The sequence below is a fragment of the Austrofundulus limnaeus genome, unplaced genomic scaffold (genome assembly GCF_001266775.1).
Source record: "Austrofundulus limnaeus strain Quisiro unplaced genomic scaffold, Austrofundulus_limnaeus-1.0 Scaffold58, whole genome shotgun sequence".
In the NCBI taxonomy this organism is placed as follows: Eukaryota; Metazoa; Chordata; class Actinopteri; order Cyprinodontiformes; family Rivulidae; genus Austrofundulus; species Austrofundulus limnaeus.
The window spans coordinates 2434550-2451469 of NW_013952460.1; the positions used below are offsets into that span (position 1 = coordinate 2434550).

The 16920-nt window shown below is 44.1% G+C and overlaps 3 protein-coding genes across 3 annotated transcripts in view; 1 reads left to right on the top strand and 2 right to left on the bottom strand.

The window, feature by feature from the left end:
* The window catches only part of LOC106518270 (anoctamin-1), a gene marked incomplete at its 3' end in the record, with an annotated part of 30474 nt that extends 25249 nt beyond the window's left edge, over window positions 1–5225 (bottom strand). The window contains 2 exon segments of the mRNA XM_014009490.1: window positions 659–1015; window positions 4928–5225. Of these exon segments, the coding sequence (XP_013864944.1) occupies window positions 659–1015; window positions 4928–5029 (459 nt within the window).
* A 3810-nt stretch (window positions 5226–9035) lies between these two features.
* LOC106518271 (uncharacterized) lies at window positions 9036–10020 on the bottom strand (the record flags this gene model as incomplete). Its single annotated transcript, XM_014009491.1, is given in 1 exon segment — window positions 9036–10020. A coding segment is annotated over 1 exon segment (631 nt), but the record flags the coding sequence as incomplete, so codon positions are not given.
* Window positions 10021–10056: 36 nt separating this feature from the next.
* Window positions 10057–11620, top strand: LOC106518272 (uncharacterized). The gene has a single exon (XM_014009492.1). The coding sequence runs from the start codon at window positions 10152–10154 to the stop codon at window positions 10779–10781; it is 630 nt and encodes a 209-aa protein (XP_013864946.1). The 5' UTR covers window positions 10057–10151; the 3' UTR covers window positions 10782–11620.
* The last annotated feature ends 5300 nt before the right edge of the window (window positions 11621–16920 follow it).

The following is a 16920-nucleotide window of genomic DNA, read 5'->3' on the forward strand; positions in this document are numbered from 1 at the left end:
CCCCCCCCGCCACACACACACATGAGTCCCAGAGGGGCACGGTCGAACGCCTTCTCCAGGTCCACAAAACACATGTGGACTGGTTGGGCGAACTCCCATGCACCCTCCAGGACCCTGCTGAGGGTGTAGAGCTGGTCCACTGTTCCACGACCAGGACCAAAACCATACTGCTGTTCCTTAATCTGAGATTCAACTTTCTAACAGATCCTCCTTTCTGGGACCCCTAAATAGACCTTACTGGGTCTAAGGACTAATCAATTGTACATTTAGAATTTATGTTTAAATGCAACAAAATAAATTTAAAAAGTAAGATACTTTTTCTTTACAGGCTGCAGTGTTTTGCCTACGAACAAAGTTTTTACACAATCTTAACTTGTTTCATCCATCAGTCTAAATATACATGAAAAACACCTGATAAAAGACCAATCTGTCAGATTATACATGCCCCCCCCCCAACACTAACCAGATCAGGAGAGCTAAACATACAGAAAACATACAGAAACACAACCAGCAACGTTTAATCCTGATGACTAAGTAGGTTTTGCTGCAGTGACAGCCTTTATGAGACTAGCTCCATGGGTGCAGAGACAGCACATACCCAGGCTTTTAGCAATTAGCAATAAAACCTTGCGAGTTAAAGAAAGAGATGAAAACTTACTTCCTCGTCTCTTTCCAGTTCCAGACCCATGGTTCTCAGTTTTGCCTCGAACTCCTCTCTCCTCGCTGCCTTGTGGTCTTCTGGGCTGCTGAAGGTCTCCTCTGGATGACCCTTTTCCACATCAGCTGCCGGTGAGGACTGGAAGGAAGAGGGGTGGGTTTGGAGGTCTCCACCTTGGGTCTGGCTGCCGCGGTTGTGGGTGATATCGTTTTCATTGGGTCGGTGCTCTGGCTGTATGCTGGAGCGGCCCCCGTCCGGTTCTCTGACGGGATACGTGAGGACGTAGTCCACGCGCCGCTGGCCGTCTTGGAAAAAGAGGCCGTGCTGGCTGCCGGTATTTTCCTCTGCGGTCAGAGCCTTCAGCAGCAGACAGAAGTCGGTAAGGGTTGTGAATTTACCATGCAGGAAATGTTAGCGTTCATTCTAAAGAAATAAAATATTTAAAAAATTAAAAACTTGACAGAGGTTGCTTGTGGACATAAAATTGAGCATCATTTCTTGGTTTTATATGCACAAAAGAAATTTTTGAAACTTCCTGTACACATGTGGAGCATGGGATACTGGCAGATTGATTATGTATTTGTTTTCACGTCTGTGTGCACCTCTTTATTTCGGCGATGATGATGCTAGCTTTCATAGCCTCCAAGCTAACAGTTGATTAAATTGTTAGCACCCACTGTGCATTCTTGGCTTTCACATGAGTATAAAACATCATCTTTGGTGTTTGACTGTGTGTTTCCTCATTATTTCCCTCTTTTATACTGTTTTGAAATGTTCTAATAACGATATAAAAGTTAAATCCTAAGCGGGAGTCAGACCCACTGGGGATACTGCTTGTCTCTCCACAACACCAGAAGTCTGGATCGTTTAAATACTGAAACTAGATACCGCATTGTGGTAGCATCATCTTTGTAAAGTAACTAAGTACAAATAGCCTATATGCCACGGTCATTAATGATGTATTTTCGGTAAAATTCTTGCCACGCTCCTCCCTTCCACTCCCTGCTTACTGCCTATGTTTTTAGCGTTAGCTCCTAGTCCGTGAAAAAGGCACAAAAGTTAAAGCATTTATGATCTACTGGTATAAAATGTGAGTTCTGTTGTGTGCCTTTGTGTTCACTAAGCAGCAGATACGATCGAGTAGTTAGTTTTTCTCCTTTTTCCTCTTGATGAGGAGGTGACAGCAGAGGATCATAGCATTACAGGGAAAACTTATCTTTAAAAGCTCACGCTTGTGTTTGTAATCTGCATTTCTAACCTGAGGATATTCAAGAGCCAGCATCAGAAATGYGAAGACGGAGGTTACAAAAGGGAAATGTACATTTATCCCCTTTTACTGCCAAGACCAAGAGGAAAGACCACCCCCACATGACAGCTAGCAGGAAGCTAACACAGCAGCTCTACGTGAAACAAGCAGCCACGGAATAGTGAAAAAGGCTAAATTCTGGAACCAGAAACACGAACGTCTTTCCTTTGTTTTTATGACTTTAATCCACTTTGGAGTGATTTTTTTCCACTTGGCTGGACCTGTTCGTCTCTTGTGTTAATGTTGGTACATGTAATATGCTAATTCTGTACTGTGGAGATCATTAAGAGTCGTCGTTGGGTGAAAAAATATTTCGCTAACACTGTGTTGACCGTGAACTGGAAGTGTTGGGAGTGGCATCAAGTGCTGGACCGGATGTTCGGGGCAAATAGGAAATTCTGTACTTAGGTTGAAATTTCGGTTATCTGTACTTTACTTAATTATTTTTCAGCTTACGTTTTACTTGTACTCCTTACATTTTCACACAATTATCTGTACTTTCTACTCCGTACATTTTTAAAATAATTTTTGCTTGTTTCATTCCAGCTTGTTTTTTAAAGGGATCCACGATTAGTTGTAACATTACACTTTATTTGATAAACATATARTTTAACTGTAAAATAAAGACTGTAAAAATACTGTAGGATGTTCAGTTTTTATAATTTTTAAACTAAAAGTTTAAAAATATATTACACGGACGGGGCCATTTTATTTATACACAAAGCATTCTGGGTAAATGATGACATCAACTAGGTCCTCGGTGCGAGGCTGCTAGCGAGCTATATCCATCCTGAAGGTTAATCTTGGACAATATCTGATGATCGACTCTTTTAAATGAAACCAGAGAGCGTTGACAGAGAGGAGAAGGTAGAAATGACTCAGCCTGGAACTGAAAATATGGATGGAGGACCTCAGTTTAGCTTGTTTGTCGCGCTAGCGCTGAGCTAATACATATATATGCTGATAGCGTTGGGGCTAACGCTAAAACTAACAGGCTAAGCTGAGGTTCTTCTTCCATGAAGCAGCTCTGTTGTCCTCCATCTATATTTTCAGTTCCAGGCTGAGACATTTCTACCTTCTCCTCTCTGTCAACGCTCTCTGGTTTCATTTAAAAGAGTCAATCATCAGATATTGTCCAACAACTGAGACAGCTGGACGGGGGATCGAACCGGCGACCTTCCGGTTCCCCCTAACCACTCTGCCACAGTCGCGCTGCATGCAAATTCTACTTTGTTAAATACATTGTGTAGTGGACTTAAAGTATCTAGAACAGAGGTTCTCAAACTGGGGTCCCAGGACCCCCAGGGGTCCGTGAGAGGTATCTTGGGGGTCCTTAAATTTTTTGACTAAATTGTTAATTTGGTTTTTATTTTTGAAAAAGCACAAACAATGAACTAATAAAACAAACATAATAAACTTAAATATATATATACATTCCCATGCCATTTAGGGGTTGAAATGACAATTAGTTACCTTTTATTACAGCATGGGGTTTATGTGGGGGTCCCTGGAATTTTTTTCGCTATTGTAAGGGGTCCACAAACCCAAAAGGTTTGAAAACCCCTGCTCTAGAAGGCAGTAAAGATTAATTTAGTTTCTCCTGGTGCTGCATAGATATCTCTGTATTCTGTTTGGGTCAGATTTTTCAGCCTGTTCAATTTTCTCTATTTTCTATAATGTTTTCTGAACTATTAAGTGAAATTATTTGTGACAGAACTTCCAAGCTCTGGACTTACCAACTACAAAATGATGACTAGAATGAACCGGTCTGGGAACTGGAGAGGGGCGGGGTATGAAACGCCTCTCTTGGATCTAAAGAGACAGCCTCAAAACGAATGGATCTGAGACACACCTCCAAAAAGGGGCGGTACTTGTGGAGTTAAGATAAGGAGGAATTCAGATCAAAGCTTGTGGTTCCACTTTATATAGACCCCAACTGAATGATTTAAATGTGAAAAGGAAGGATTTAAAAGCACCATTTTGGCTTTTCTTTCTGAGCTCAGATTGTTATAAAGTTAGATTTTAATTCTGGTTGCAGGGTCAACACAGAGTCAGAACAGAGACAGACAACTAAAGACACGTCTTTGACTCTTAGTGTCGGAGCTCTGTGAGATGTGTTCATTGTTGAATCAACAATAATAAAAAAACAACTACCATCCTTTGAAAGAACTGCACCTGTCACTTTTCACACCAGAGTTTTAGACTAAGATCAGATTGTGTTGCAAGTTGTGTTTAGATTCATCAAATCTTTGATTGTGAGATGTTTTACTCAAAAATGTGTGCTGTGAAGGACTCTCAGCTACTACCACCATAAATCTGAGCTCAACTGTTCAGCACAAAGAGAGACAAAAGCCTTCATCCAGGATAAGTTAAAACCAAACGAAAGATTTAAAAATAAAAATAACAAGAATAAACAAACAAACAAACAAACAAATAAATAAATAAATAAATAAATAAATAAAATGATATACATTTTCAAGATTGTATATAAGAACTTTCTGAAAAGAACACATTGTGGTTAAAGATTGCTTCATTAGCTAATATTAAACCTTTTGCATGACATTGTTTAATGTGTTATTTTCTCAACTGAACAACATTTATGTTGCTACAAGAATGTGACAGAGCACAGCTGAATAAATGAACAAATTGCTTGAATCGATGCTTAAAGCTGAGTTTGAGCAGTTTTTGTCTTTGCACAGATCTCTGATGTGGGAGACGTGTTGGTTTGGCAGGTGCAGTAATCCTGCAGGTTGTGCACATACACAGAGACATGTCTCTGGTTTTCTCCCACAGTTTAAAAACCAAGCAGTGAGTTGAAAATGACTGATGTGTCTCTATCAGAAACTTCTGGTCTTTTGTCTCAGTCACAGTGTTCCTCGTACCAAAAGGGCATTTTTACTCAGATTAAAAACATAATCTGTCATGCAGCAGACCTGCTGGCCCCCTCAGGGTCCTGGACTCACCCTAAACTTGCCGTGGAAGATGACGTCTCGTAGAAAATGCGTCTGCTGCCTGAACTCAGCTGTTAAAGGTAGATGAACGCCCGACTCTTCTTCCTCTGTCATGATGCAGAACAAAGACAAAAAAAGAGAAAGATCTGTCAGAGTGTTTCCTGTGGGAGATGGGTGTTTACAGGACTGATCCAGCGGCTTGTGTCTCTCCTTAAAGCTCCGTGTGAAGAAGTATTTCTGTCTGAAGTGTGGAGCTGCTCCAGCCTGCAGTCGTGTTACTTGACACGCCGCCTCTGGGCCAAGATCTAAACTTAGACGACGATAAAATTTTGAACGCAAAGTTCCCTCCCTTACTTTCTCAGGATCAGAATTTGCCTAACTGTAATGAGTAATGAACACCCACATAACTAACAGTCCTTCATCCCCCCACCCCACCACCTGGGTGTGGCTGGTATCCCCCGCAGGATCAGATGTGAAATGCTTCCAGCAGGGCAGACCTACATCTTACTGTATATTAGTCCCACACTCACAATAGTATTCACTTTGAAGACTCAAGAAGATCAAAGGAAGTGAAATGAGATCAAACACAAATGAGTCCTCTGATATAAAGTTGTACCATTTAAACAAAAAGCATAAAGAAGGCCAAATTCTCCAACAATATACATGTGTCAGTGTACGTAAGAAATGTCTGGATGAGCAAAAGAGACAATTTAACACAATTTAATCACTTAGTTATGAAGAACAACAGGTTTACCTGAGAAATTAAAAATAAAATAGAGTTTTTCATCTCTGATTTAATTCAACAAATGAGCAGATAAAAACTTTTTTATAAGGGGCAGATATTATAAGATCTGTTTTCATTTTTCTGGGCCCTTTTCATTCAATAACTGATTCACTTTGTTTTATTATAGACCAGGGGTGTCAAACTCATTTTCACCGAGGGCCACATGAGAGTTATGGTGGCCCTCGAAGGGCCACTTGTAATGAACTTTGATGCTTCATGTTTGACTTTGACTAAACTGAGTTTTAACACGTCCTCTTTTAAACACTGATAAGGACTAAGTGTATGACTGACTAAATCTGTAATAAATACAAAAATATTATTGAAAGTAAAAAAAAGTTTTACTCACTGATGAGTTTCTAGTAAGCAGCTGCATTATGTCAGATTTAGTTTATGTTTGATGGCGACTTTAAAGCAGCTTAAAGCTTATTATTTATATTTAATTTATTTATTCATTTAATTTGTTGTGTGATGTATGTTTGTGTTTAAAGCAAATAAATCTAAGTTTACCATAGTAAACTAGTGGGCGGGGGCTTCAACTCGCCTAGGGCACCAAAATGGCTAGAGCCAGCACTGGGAAAACCACATGTGAGGAGGGCTGATTACAAATCTCATTCTCCCAGGCTTCCAGAGGAACTGCTGTCAGTAAGACCTGAACCAGTCCAGTCCAGGACCACAGATACCACAGCTCTCCATCCAGGAGATCAGAATCCTGTAGTCAGCTGCATCAGAGACAGACTTAGGTCTAAAATCAAAAGAACAGCTGATTCTCCTGAATCTGTAGCTAACAAAGGATAATTAAAACTTTTAAAACTGCAGTTTCTGTGCTGAAAAAGACCAGACTGCAACATTTCAAGTTGTGAGCATTTAAAACAGACTGTAGCTGTTCTGATTGTTTTTGGATAAAAAGGTAAGTTTTGAAATGTGCCTAAAATGTAAACAGACAGTTGAGTCATGGTTCAGAACAGGCTGGAACAAAGTCTGAACTAGAAAAAAAAAGCTCTAAACTGTCAGAACCAACAAACGTGTGAAACTTTTAAATTGAATCTGTTCTTCCTTCTATCTACCACTAGATGGTGTTGAAGCTTTGTGTCTAACCTGGAGTTAGTGCTTTTTTTTTTGTACAAATCATTGGTTTTATCAGAGGAAAGAAATACTCTACATTTGTTGTTTCAGGAGTTCACAGTAAGTGGTTGTGAATATCTGATGAGAAGAAAAAAATTAGTCTGTTCTAACCGTCTATATTCATGTAGTTGATGGGTTTTCTGCAGACATCCTGTCGGTTCTCCTTTTTTAATCACCGACAGGGGAAGGAGTGATCACATTTTGCCTGTTTGTGCTCATTTGTCTGGATCATATAGAAAACATTTTAGAAAATATCTCATGAACCTCTGAATGGAAGTCTATGAAACTTTCAGAAAGTGATGTTACCTTTTGAAGTCAACCCAGTTAAAAATGGCTGCCGCAGCTAAGAAACCTTTTCAACTACAAGTCCTTCATTTCTCAACAAAACATGACATTAGTTTTAAATGGGACCTATTATACAAAATGCACTTTTTATGTTTTCATGCTGCAGTTTCTGTCTAATGCTTCCAGAGAAAGTCCAAGAGCAAAAAAATAAATAAAAAATAAAAAATACATAGTCATTTTTTGACAATATGTAAATGATTTGTTAGTGTCAGCAAATGAGCTGCTTCAAAAACCTGCAGATTATTGCATCATAATCTAGGTAAACTAGCAACATATGAAAGAACCAAGCCCATCACCTGGAGCCTATTGCACAAATCTAGGGATTAAATTGGATTTTGGTGTAAACCTGAATTAATTGAGCCTTGAATCGGTTGCATGGGAGGGCAAGCGCTCATGTTTCTGTGGTAACAAGTGCTCTGAAACTAACCTGGTCCAGACCAGACCAGGTTAAAAGTGGAGCTTATTTAATCTTCCAAAGTAGAGTCATTTTACTGCAAAAACTGTAACCAAGTTTTACAATCTTATATCAGCTAAAAAGTATTTTTGATCTTGTTTTTAACTAAACAAGACCAGACTATGTTGGATTATTAACCTTGTTAACCGGAAAAGTTTTCTTTATTTCAAGAAGTCTTACCAAGTGCAACTGTCAAACTGCAGATTATTAATTATTATTAATTTGAAAATATTCAGAGTATAATCTAGTATTTCAAACTTTTTTAGATGGCTAATTTTTCCAGGGTCTGATCAGAAATAAGTGTTTCATACACTTATTAAACATATTATTTTTTCTTTGAATTAAAATATTGCAGAGAAAGTATATTTATTTTATTAATTTATCAGTTTATTTGTAAAAAAAAATGTCATGATCTGTATTTATGTTCCTTGGTTTTCTAGTGTTTCGGTGTTCCCCTGTGTATCTCTCCCCTGCTGTCATTCCACTAGCCCCGCCCATGCTCACCTGCTTCCTCTTGCGTCTCCTCCAGGTGTTTCTTGTTGTCCTTAATTAGTTTGCCTTTATATTCTGAGTCCTGTCTTCAGTGTTTGTGCTATCGTTGTTTTTGTACTGTCTTCACAGTCAGTGTGGTGTCTCTCCATGTTTCCTCCTCGTGCAAGTTGTTCCTCTGAGAGTTCCTGTGCCACGACAGCCCTCCTCCTTTGTTTATAATAAATCCTTTTTGTTACCTTTTTGGATTTTTGCCTGCACCCTGGGTTAAACCTGACAAAAAAAGAAAAGAAAAAAACACAAACTCAGCTTCTTTGTGCATGCTGCAGCACACCTCCCCCAACACACACATGCACGCTGGAGCCTCAGTCAAGGGCTCGACACACGGGAGGCGACGTCGCTCGCTCTCCATTCATTTACTATGGAGCCTGTGCGGTGAGGCGACAATCGCTTGCCCTCCTCCAGCTAAGCGACCGGCGAAAATAGTGCATGTAAAATTTCGCGCTTGTACACGTGCACATGCACACGCGAGCATGCGACGCGACATATGAAAGTGGAAAATGTTCAACTTTTGTCGCTGTCGCTTAGCGTACAACCAATCAGCGAGGGTTTCATTGACTGACCAATGAGAGGAGAGTATGCTACACACTGCAGTTAGCTAACACTTTCACCAAGTGATTACTAAAAAGCTTTGTGGGAATTTATTGGCACCAGGGTGAAGTTTATGGTAAGTTTTTCCTCATAAAATTGTATCTTGATGTGTGTTTGTTTTTCAATATCATTAGCATCGCAAGATTTGTTTAGTTTACACGTCCATAATGCACACCCGCCTTCAGAGTCAAGAACCAATCAAATATTGTGAAGACAAGCGACCTGAGAGCGCAATTCGCAACGCTGCGATCGCTATCGCGTCCCGTGTGTCGGGTTTCACCCTGGCTGCGATGACAGCCGTTAATCACTGTAGTTTGTCGCTGCCCGTGTGTCGAGCCCTTGAAACCCATCTATAATATTTGATGTTGCCATGGCACCTCTCCAGCTGTCGAGTTGAAATATTCACAGTATTTTTTTCTGATTGAAGCTGCCTCTCTGTTTGAGTTGTTGGAGCCAGTCTGGGTGATGGCCTCCAAACCAGCATCTCTTGTGTTGTCAGTGGGTGGTAACTGTAGAATCCCTCGCTCCATTTCTCCATTTTGCCACATGTAATTATGAAGAACACATGTTGCCTTCACAACATAATCAGCTTTCCCTGGGCAGATACTCAGAGCACGGCGATACATTCGTCACTGGGTAGATAGGATGCCAAAAGCGTTTTCAACTATTCTCCTGGCACGAGACAAGCGGTAGTTGAAGCACCTCTCTTTTCTTTGTAGCTGTCTCCCTGGATATGGCCTCATGATGTGTCGTTGAAGGGGGAAAGCTTCATCTGCCACAAGTACATGTGGCATTGGCCCCAGGTCCTCTGCACCTTGTATTGTGGTGTCTTCTGGTATGCCCTGTATGCCTGCCCTCAGACGTTTTCCAAGTGGAGACTCTGAGAAGATGCCCCCATCACTGGTCCTCCTGTATCCTCCCACATCAATGACTCTAAACATGTAAGTAGCATCAACTAGAGTTAAAAGTACAATAGAATGTGAGCCTTTGTAGTTGAAGTATTTGGAGCCAGAGGATGGAGGAGCTTGTAGCACAACATGTTTCCCATCTAGTGCACCAATGCAGTTTGGGAAATTCCATTTGGTTTTGAAACCCTCTGATATGGCTTTCCAGTCATCTGTTGTTGGCTCTGGCATGTATTCAGGCTGCAGCAAATCCCAAATGGCCTGTGAGACGTCATCCACAATCTTTCCAGCAGTTGAGTTTCCCACACGGTAGTTGAACCCAATAGTTGCAAAGGAATCTCCTGTTGCAAGGAATCTGAAGAAAATGTATAAATAAGAAATTATGTTACAGTTAAATGCAATAGTATAAATAGTACAAGTAATATAATAGTACAAATATTTACTGATTACATTTTTCAAAAGTTCCTAATATATGTTTTTGTAAGTATGGTATTGACTTATTTTGATCTTGTTTTTACAGGTGAAAAGGTCAAGAAGCGCTGGAAAAACCTCAGAGACACTTTCATTAGGGCCCGTAAAGCTCTCAAAACTAAGAAAAGTGGCTCAGCAGCTGGTGACCAGAAGATATGGAAGTACTTCCACATCATGTCCTTCCTGGAGCCTTATATAAAGAAGCGTGATACCAGTGGCAACCTAACAGCAGATGACCCACAGAGGGAGGAGGAGGAGCAGGAGGAAGAAATGATAACATTAACCCTGGAGCCTGTGACAGAGGGTGAAGATGGGGTGGATGCTGATCTACAGCACACTACAAGCAGTGAGACCACTAGTGATTCCAGCAGCCTGGACCTCTCAACTCAACAAACGCCACAATCATCTTCTCAAAAGACCAACCCAGTGAAACGGAGAAGGCCTGATCAGACCAGCTTTGAGGAGTCCATCCTCAGCAGAGTGGACAATATACGAGCCCAAATCCAACGTACTGCTGAAGATGAAGATGAGCTTTACCTCCAATGCCTTTTGCCCATTCTCAGACGGCTTATGGGAGCCCGAAAATCTGAGGCCAAGATGGAAATAATGAGAGTGCTCCACAAGTTTGAGTTTGGAGAAGGATAATTATCTTCATATCATCTTTAGTGATTCTTGCAATTGCTCTCATTTGCACTGTATGTTTACAGCTCCGGATAGTATTATAAAAATGTGTTTAATATTTAAAACACTCATAAATGTTGAATTCTTACCTTCTTTGTAAAAGTGTAATATGTAAAGTTCTTTAAAATAATTAGATTTGTCATGTGCTGTTCATTTTTCACTAAACAACCATACACTGCTATACCTGAGTTAAAATATAACTGCTAGCATTCAAAATAAATATTGTGGGCTTAAACTTATTAAAAATTACATACCTCAAACAGATAGTAAGCCGTTCTTCAGGACTGATGGGTTCCCTCATGTTTGTGTGAATCTCCTCAATTTTGGGGGTCACCATGTTCAGTAGTTTGGAGAAAAGTTCAGGGCTCAAACGAAAGTAGGCGCTGAATTTATCTGGATCTGCCTTGAGATCTGTCATCAAATGATGATATTCACCACGTTGCTTCCTTGTCTGTAAAATAGGGTGAACCCAAGGCTTTCTTTTTCTTTTGTAGAGCAGACTTAACAGCAAGATTTCAGTCAATTCCAGTAAAATCTTCTGACTCTTCATCCTCGTTGCCTTATCTGATACAGACTGCTTTTAAAATGTCAAAATCACTCACAATATTGAAAATAATATTTTTTTTCTCGACAAAACCAGATGGTGGCGGTAGTGCACCGTTGTTTTTCCCAACCGCAAATAAATGACGGGTAGAAAGCCAACCAATCAGATTGCTTTGAGACAAGCGACACCATAGCGCGATTCGCATCGCTGCTGTCGCTATCGCGTCCTGTGTGTCGGGTTTCGACCCTGGCTGCGATGACAGCCGTTTGCCGCTGTAGTTTGTCGCTGCCCGTGTGTCGAGCCCTTAACGGCTGTCATCGCAACCAGGGTGAAACACTACACACGAGACGCGATAGCGATTGCAGCGTAGCGAATCGCACTCTTGGGTCGCTTGTCTTCACAAAAGTTGATTGGTTCTTCTATTGCCTCTTGTAAAGGTTATTGGTGGTTTGCAATAAAAGGTGGGGGTGCATGGACGTAACTAAGCAAATCTTGTGATGCTAATGATAATGACAAACAAATGCACACCAAGTTACAATTTTATGAGGAAAAACTTACCGGACAACTTCACCCTGGCACCAACAAATTCCCATAAAGCTTTTTTTAGTAATCACTTGGTGAAGGGCCATATAAAACTAGAACGTTTGACAGAGCTAAAATAATGGTGTTAGCTAACTGCAGTGTGTAGCATAGCTACTGTCCTCTCATTGGTCAGTCAATGAAACCCTCGCTGATTGGATGTAACGTCAAGCAACAGTGACAAAGGTCGATCATTTTTCATCTGTCGCGTCGCAAGCTCGCGTGTGCATGTCTACGTGAACGAGCGTGAAATTTCACATGCATGAGTTTTGCCAGTCACTTGGCTGGAGGAGGGCAAGCGATTGTCGCCTCATCGCACAGGCTCCATAGGAAATGAATGGAGAGCGAGCGACGTCGCCTCCCGTGTGTCGAGCCCTTAAAGGGCTAAAATTGTATCTTGGTGTGTGTTTGTTTTTCAATATCATTAGCATCGCAAGATTTGTTTAGTTTACACGTCCGTAATGCACACCAGCCTTCAGAGTCAAGAACCAATCAAATTTTGTGAAGGCAAGCGACCTGAGAGCGCGATTCACAATGCTGTGATCGCTATCGCGTCCCGTGTGTCGGGTTTCACCCTGGCTGCGATGACAGCCATCAATCGCTGTAGTTTGTCGCTGCCCGTGTGTCGAGCCCATTAGGCTCGATTTAAGGGCTCGACACACGGGCAGCGCAAATGCGTCCACCCCCAGAGGGGGGTTGTCCCGTGAGCTCAGAGAGAACCAGAGTTTACACTGCACGTTCTATCTTCTGGCAAACAAGTCCACCTCTGCCCTGTCGAATCTGACCCAGATTCGCGTAGCTATGGTCATGTTCAAGACTCAGTCTCCGTCCGGAGGACTCCTCCTGGACATGATGTCCGCTCCCCTGTTCAGCACACCCGGGATGAAAACTGCTCTGATTGAGCGCAGGTGGGTGTGTGCCCAGAGGAGCAGTTCTCTGGCTGTGTTCAGCAGCTGCCGGGAGCGCACTCCCCCCTGACGGTTGATGTAGGCTGCTGCCACTCTGTTGTCCGTGTGGACCAGAACATGCTGGCCCTGGACCAGAGGGGTGAAGTGCAACAGCACTTCCCACACCATCAGGAGCTCCAACACGTTTATGTGAGGGACAGGGTGGAGGGACCAGCAGTCTCCCACAGTCTGGGACAGACATGTCCCCCCCACCCCAACAGAGATGCGTCTGTGAACACCGGCACGTGATGCGTCCGTCTGCCCAGGGGAACTCCTGCCGCCAGTGCTAGCGGGTTTCTCCAGTGACTCAGGTCCGCCTCCACTGAGGAGGGGATCGATGTGATCCTGCACTTGAGGTGTATTGGATCGATCTTGAGCTGGGAGAACCACCGCTGCCCGCATCTGGTGTGTAACAGTCCAAGCGGAACCACCGTATGGGCTGCTGCCATCATGCCCAGGAGGTGCATGATGGTTAGGGCTATTACCAACCTGCAGGGCCTGACGCATGCCAGCAAGGACAGCAGGTCCTTTTTTCTGGGCTGGGACAGACGTGCTGTCATGGTGAGTGAGTTCAGGTCAATACCCAGATATGTGATGAGCTGGGCTGGAATGAGAGAGCTCTTTTCCTGGTTTATGGAGAAGCCCAGCATCCTCAGATGTGCCGATAGCTTCTCCATTTGTGACATTGGTTCCTGTCTGGAAGGGGCCAGTGGGAGCAAGTCGTCCAGGTAAAACAGGACTCTCGTGTCCACTGAGCGCAGAGGCGCTGTTTCCACACACCTGGAGAAGGTGTGTGGTGCCAGTGCATAACCGAAGGGGAGTAGGTTGTACTGGTATAGAGTCCCCTGAAAAGAGGACCACAGGTATTTTCTGTGCACCAGGATGATCGAGACATGAAAATACGCATTTTTCAGGTCGATTGATGTGAACCAATCGCCTTCCTGAACACATGACCGCACCCTTTTGGTCGTTAGCATGTGGAAAGATCTTTTCATTATGAACTGATTGAAATATGAGAGATCCAGGATTGGTCTCATAGCACCAGACTTTTTTAGGGAGAAGGAAATACTGAGAAAGAAACCCTTGTATTCCTTCCCCTAGGAACCTTGGAAAAAACCTCCTTATTTAAGGAGTTCTTGAAGTTCTGCCTGAAGAGCGAGATCCTGTTGTGGAGACGACAGCTGGGTTTCCAGGATCCCGTTGAACCGAGGGGGCGTGGTTGCGAATTGCAGCCTGTAACCTGTTTTTTTACCAGGCGCTTCATCCATTGGTCCATGGGACAAAGCTGTTCCCAGATCGCGCTGCGCTCCGAAAGAGCTCGAGCATGTACAGGTTGCTGAGCGGTTGTCGCAGCAACCGATACAGTCAGAGCCTAGCCGCCGTCACGCTTTCTCGTGTGACCTATGGGAGGCTGGGTTCGAAAAGGGCCGTGCAGGAGCTCCGGGGAGCCCTGCATGCCATCAATGATTTGGACATGACCTGAGAGGGGCTACCTCTGGGACCGTACGTGAGCACGAGTTCAAGCTAGTTCAGTAGAGCCAGATACAGCGCTCATCTTGCTGCTGCGATAGGTACAGTAGGTTCATGCTGCAACAGGGCGGAACAACGTACTCCTGCTTGTGACGTGGTTCATGTTGACTTTCTTCTCCTACATCCGCCATTCGCCGGTGGGATGAAGAGGAGAGAGCATGTGCGTTCGATGGCCACAAGGGGAGGAACGAACCACAGAATATGAAAAAAACGGTGGGAGAGGAGAATATTGTGTGACTGTAATGGTAAAGACCAGAGGCCGGCTAGGCACAAGACTAGCGGCTTAGTCCTACCCAGAGTGGGGCAAACATATGTGAGACAGACAGCGTCCTGAGACATGACTGAACTGGACACTTGTGAGAGGAATTTGCCCACTTAAGGGAAGATGATTACTCACAATCATTGAAAAACACATTTCTCCTGCTTCCAAGCCATGATGCGGGATGTACACACGGCCTAAATGGCGCAGAGATTCAAACTCGTGCCGGCCGCTGTGCGGAGGTCCTGTCGCACCTCGTTCTCCACTGCTCTTGAAAAGTTGACAGTCTGGAGAGCAGTGTTGTTGGTTATAGAAACCGACTGTTCTGCACGTTAGCGGAACTGGTCGGTCCAGCTGCCAAGCTGCTGGTCTACTGTTTGTGAGGGGAAAAAGGTCACCTTCCGGCAGACCATACCGCCTCAGCGCCGAAGACCTTGGAAGGTACGGGTTCCAGCTCTGGAAACGGCAGGAACCGTAGTCGGTCTGAAAAATCTTCCAGTCCAGTCCTGGCTGGGAGCACCGACATCTGAAGGCCTCAAAACCTGCTAGCTAACAAGTTATGAGCTGTTACGAGCGAGCTAGTAGCAACTAACACATCCGTGTTACGAGCAGGCTAACAGCGGCCCTCGAATTGACTGGTCAAGCTAATTAGCACACTCCAAGGCTAAAAACTACACCAAGCAGCAGCACAGCTGACTCCGGCCTTTCCACTGAGAAGCGGGAACAGGATGTCTGCTGAATGTCAGAACCCGACCTAGCTTAGCTAGGTAGCTAGCTAACTAGCTGGCTTAGCTAGTTTAACACTGAGTTTCAGGTGGGAGAAAAAACTTGACTAGCCTAGCCTCCCTCCTCGGAGAAAGACAGCTCTGACCATGTCACAGATGAGAAGCGTCTCGTCTGAATGGTTGGGAAAAAACGTCCAGTCTAGTCCTGGCTGGGAGCGCCGATATCTGAAGCCTCAAAAAAACACAGCTAGCTAACACATCCGTGTTACGAGCGAGCTAGCAGCGACTGACACCTCCGTGTTACGTTAGCAAGATAGCAGCAACCTAGCAGCAACCTTCAAATGGTCTGGTCAAGCTAATTAGTGCCTCCACGGCTCGAAGCTACAACGAGCAGCAGCTCAACTGACCCCAGCTTCTCCACTGAGAAGCGGGGACAGGAAGCCTGCCAAACGTCGGGGATAATTCACTCGTATCCCATCGGCGTAAGCGGGGACTTCTCCAAGTCCAATGCAAGGGATAGCGCCCAACTTAGCTCAGGGGTAGGTAGCTAACTGGCTTAGCCAGTTTACCGCTGTGTCCCAGGCAGGAAATTTGGCTAGCTCGGTCCTCCCAAAGAGAGAGATAGCTCAGACCATAACAGAGATGAATAAGAAAAAACCACATGGGCTGAGACTCCTTAAGTCCACGTGGCAGCACAACAATGTCCGGCGCCTAGCTTAGCTTAATACCCTGGCGCGAGAACAGCCACGGGAAAATATTAGCCAGCCTTGATCATCCTTCTCGAAGGAAGGAGACTGGAGTAAAAAACGGGTCATGCAGGGGTAAAACCGAACCCCAAACAGCCCGGTAAAGATGGTGCACGGATCATAGCTGGTGGTGCCGGACATGAGTTACATGTCGATATAAAGAAACCATAGCGTCTTCTATGGTTACATGTAAAATGCCGAAGCTGAAGAAAAAGAGGGAGACGAGCTCCGGGCCGGCCACCTTTTATGCGTCCCGGAGGTGGGGCCCCACGGTACGTGGGCGTAGACTATTGGTTTATTCAGAATGCGCGTGGGGCGCGGAGGGATACCCATCAACGATAGCCTTAGAGGGCGGAGCTTACATGAAATAGAACGTTGGTTACGTATTGTAACCCCAGATTCTATGAGTGTAAGCGCAGCCCTCTAAGGCTATCGCAGATGGGTACCCCCGTGCGTGCTCGCGCATTCTGAAGAGCCAATAGTCTACGCCCACGTCATGTGGGCCCCACCTCGGTCCGTATAAAAGGGGAGGACGGACCTGAGTTCAACTCCCAATAGCTTACTTTTTCTTCAGCTACCGAAGCCGGTGAGGCCCCGATCCTTACGGTGCGTTCACACCGAACGCGATTTCAGCTTCAAAATCGCAGCCAACGCTGAAGTCTGAAGCTTGTGCACTTTGAGGTCAGACGCAGGACAGTTGTTGAAGCGCTGCACGGCGACAGCCGCCCCGCCCCTCCCTCCTCTGTCGGGCTCCGTTTAATGTCGGACGAGGA

Excerpts from the sequence above, each read along its gene's own strand:
- LOC106518272 (XM_014009492.1), top strand. The coding sequence starts at position 10,152 with ATGGTATTGACTTATTTTGATCTTGTTTTTACAGGTGAAAAGGTCAAG.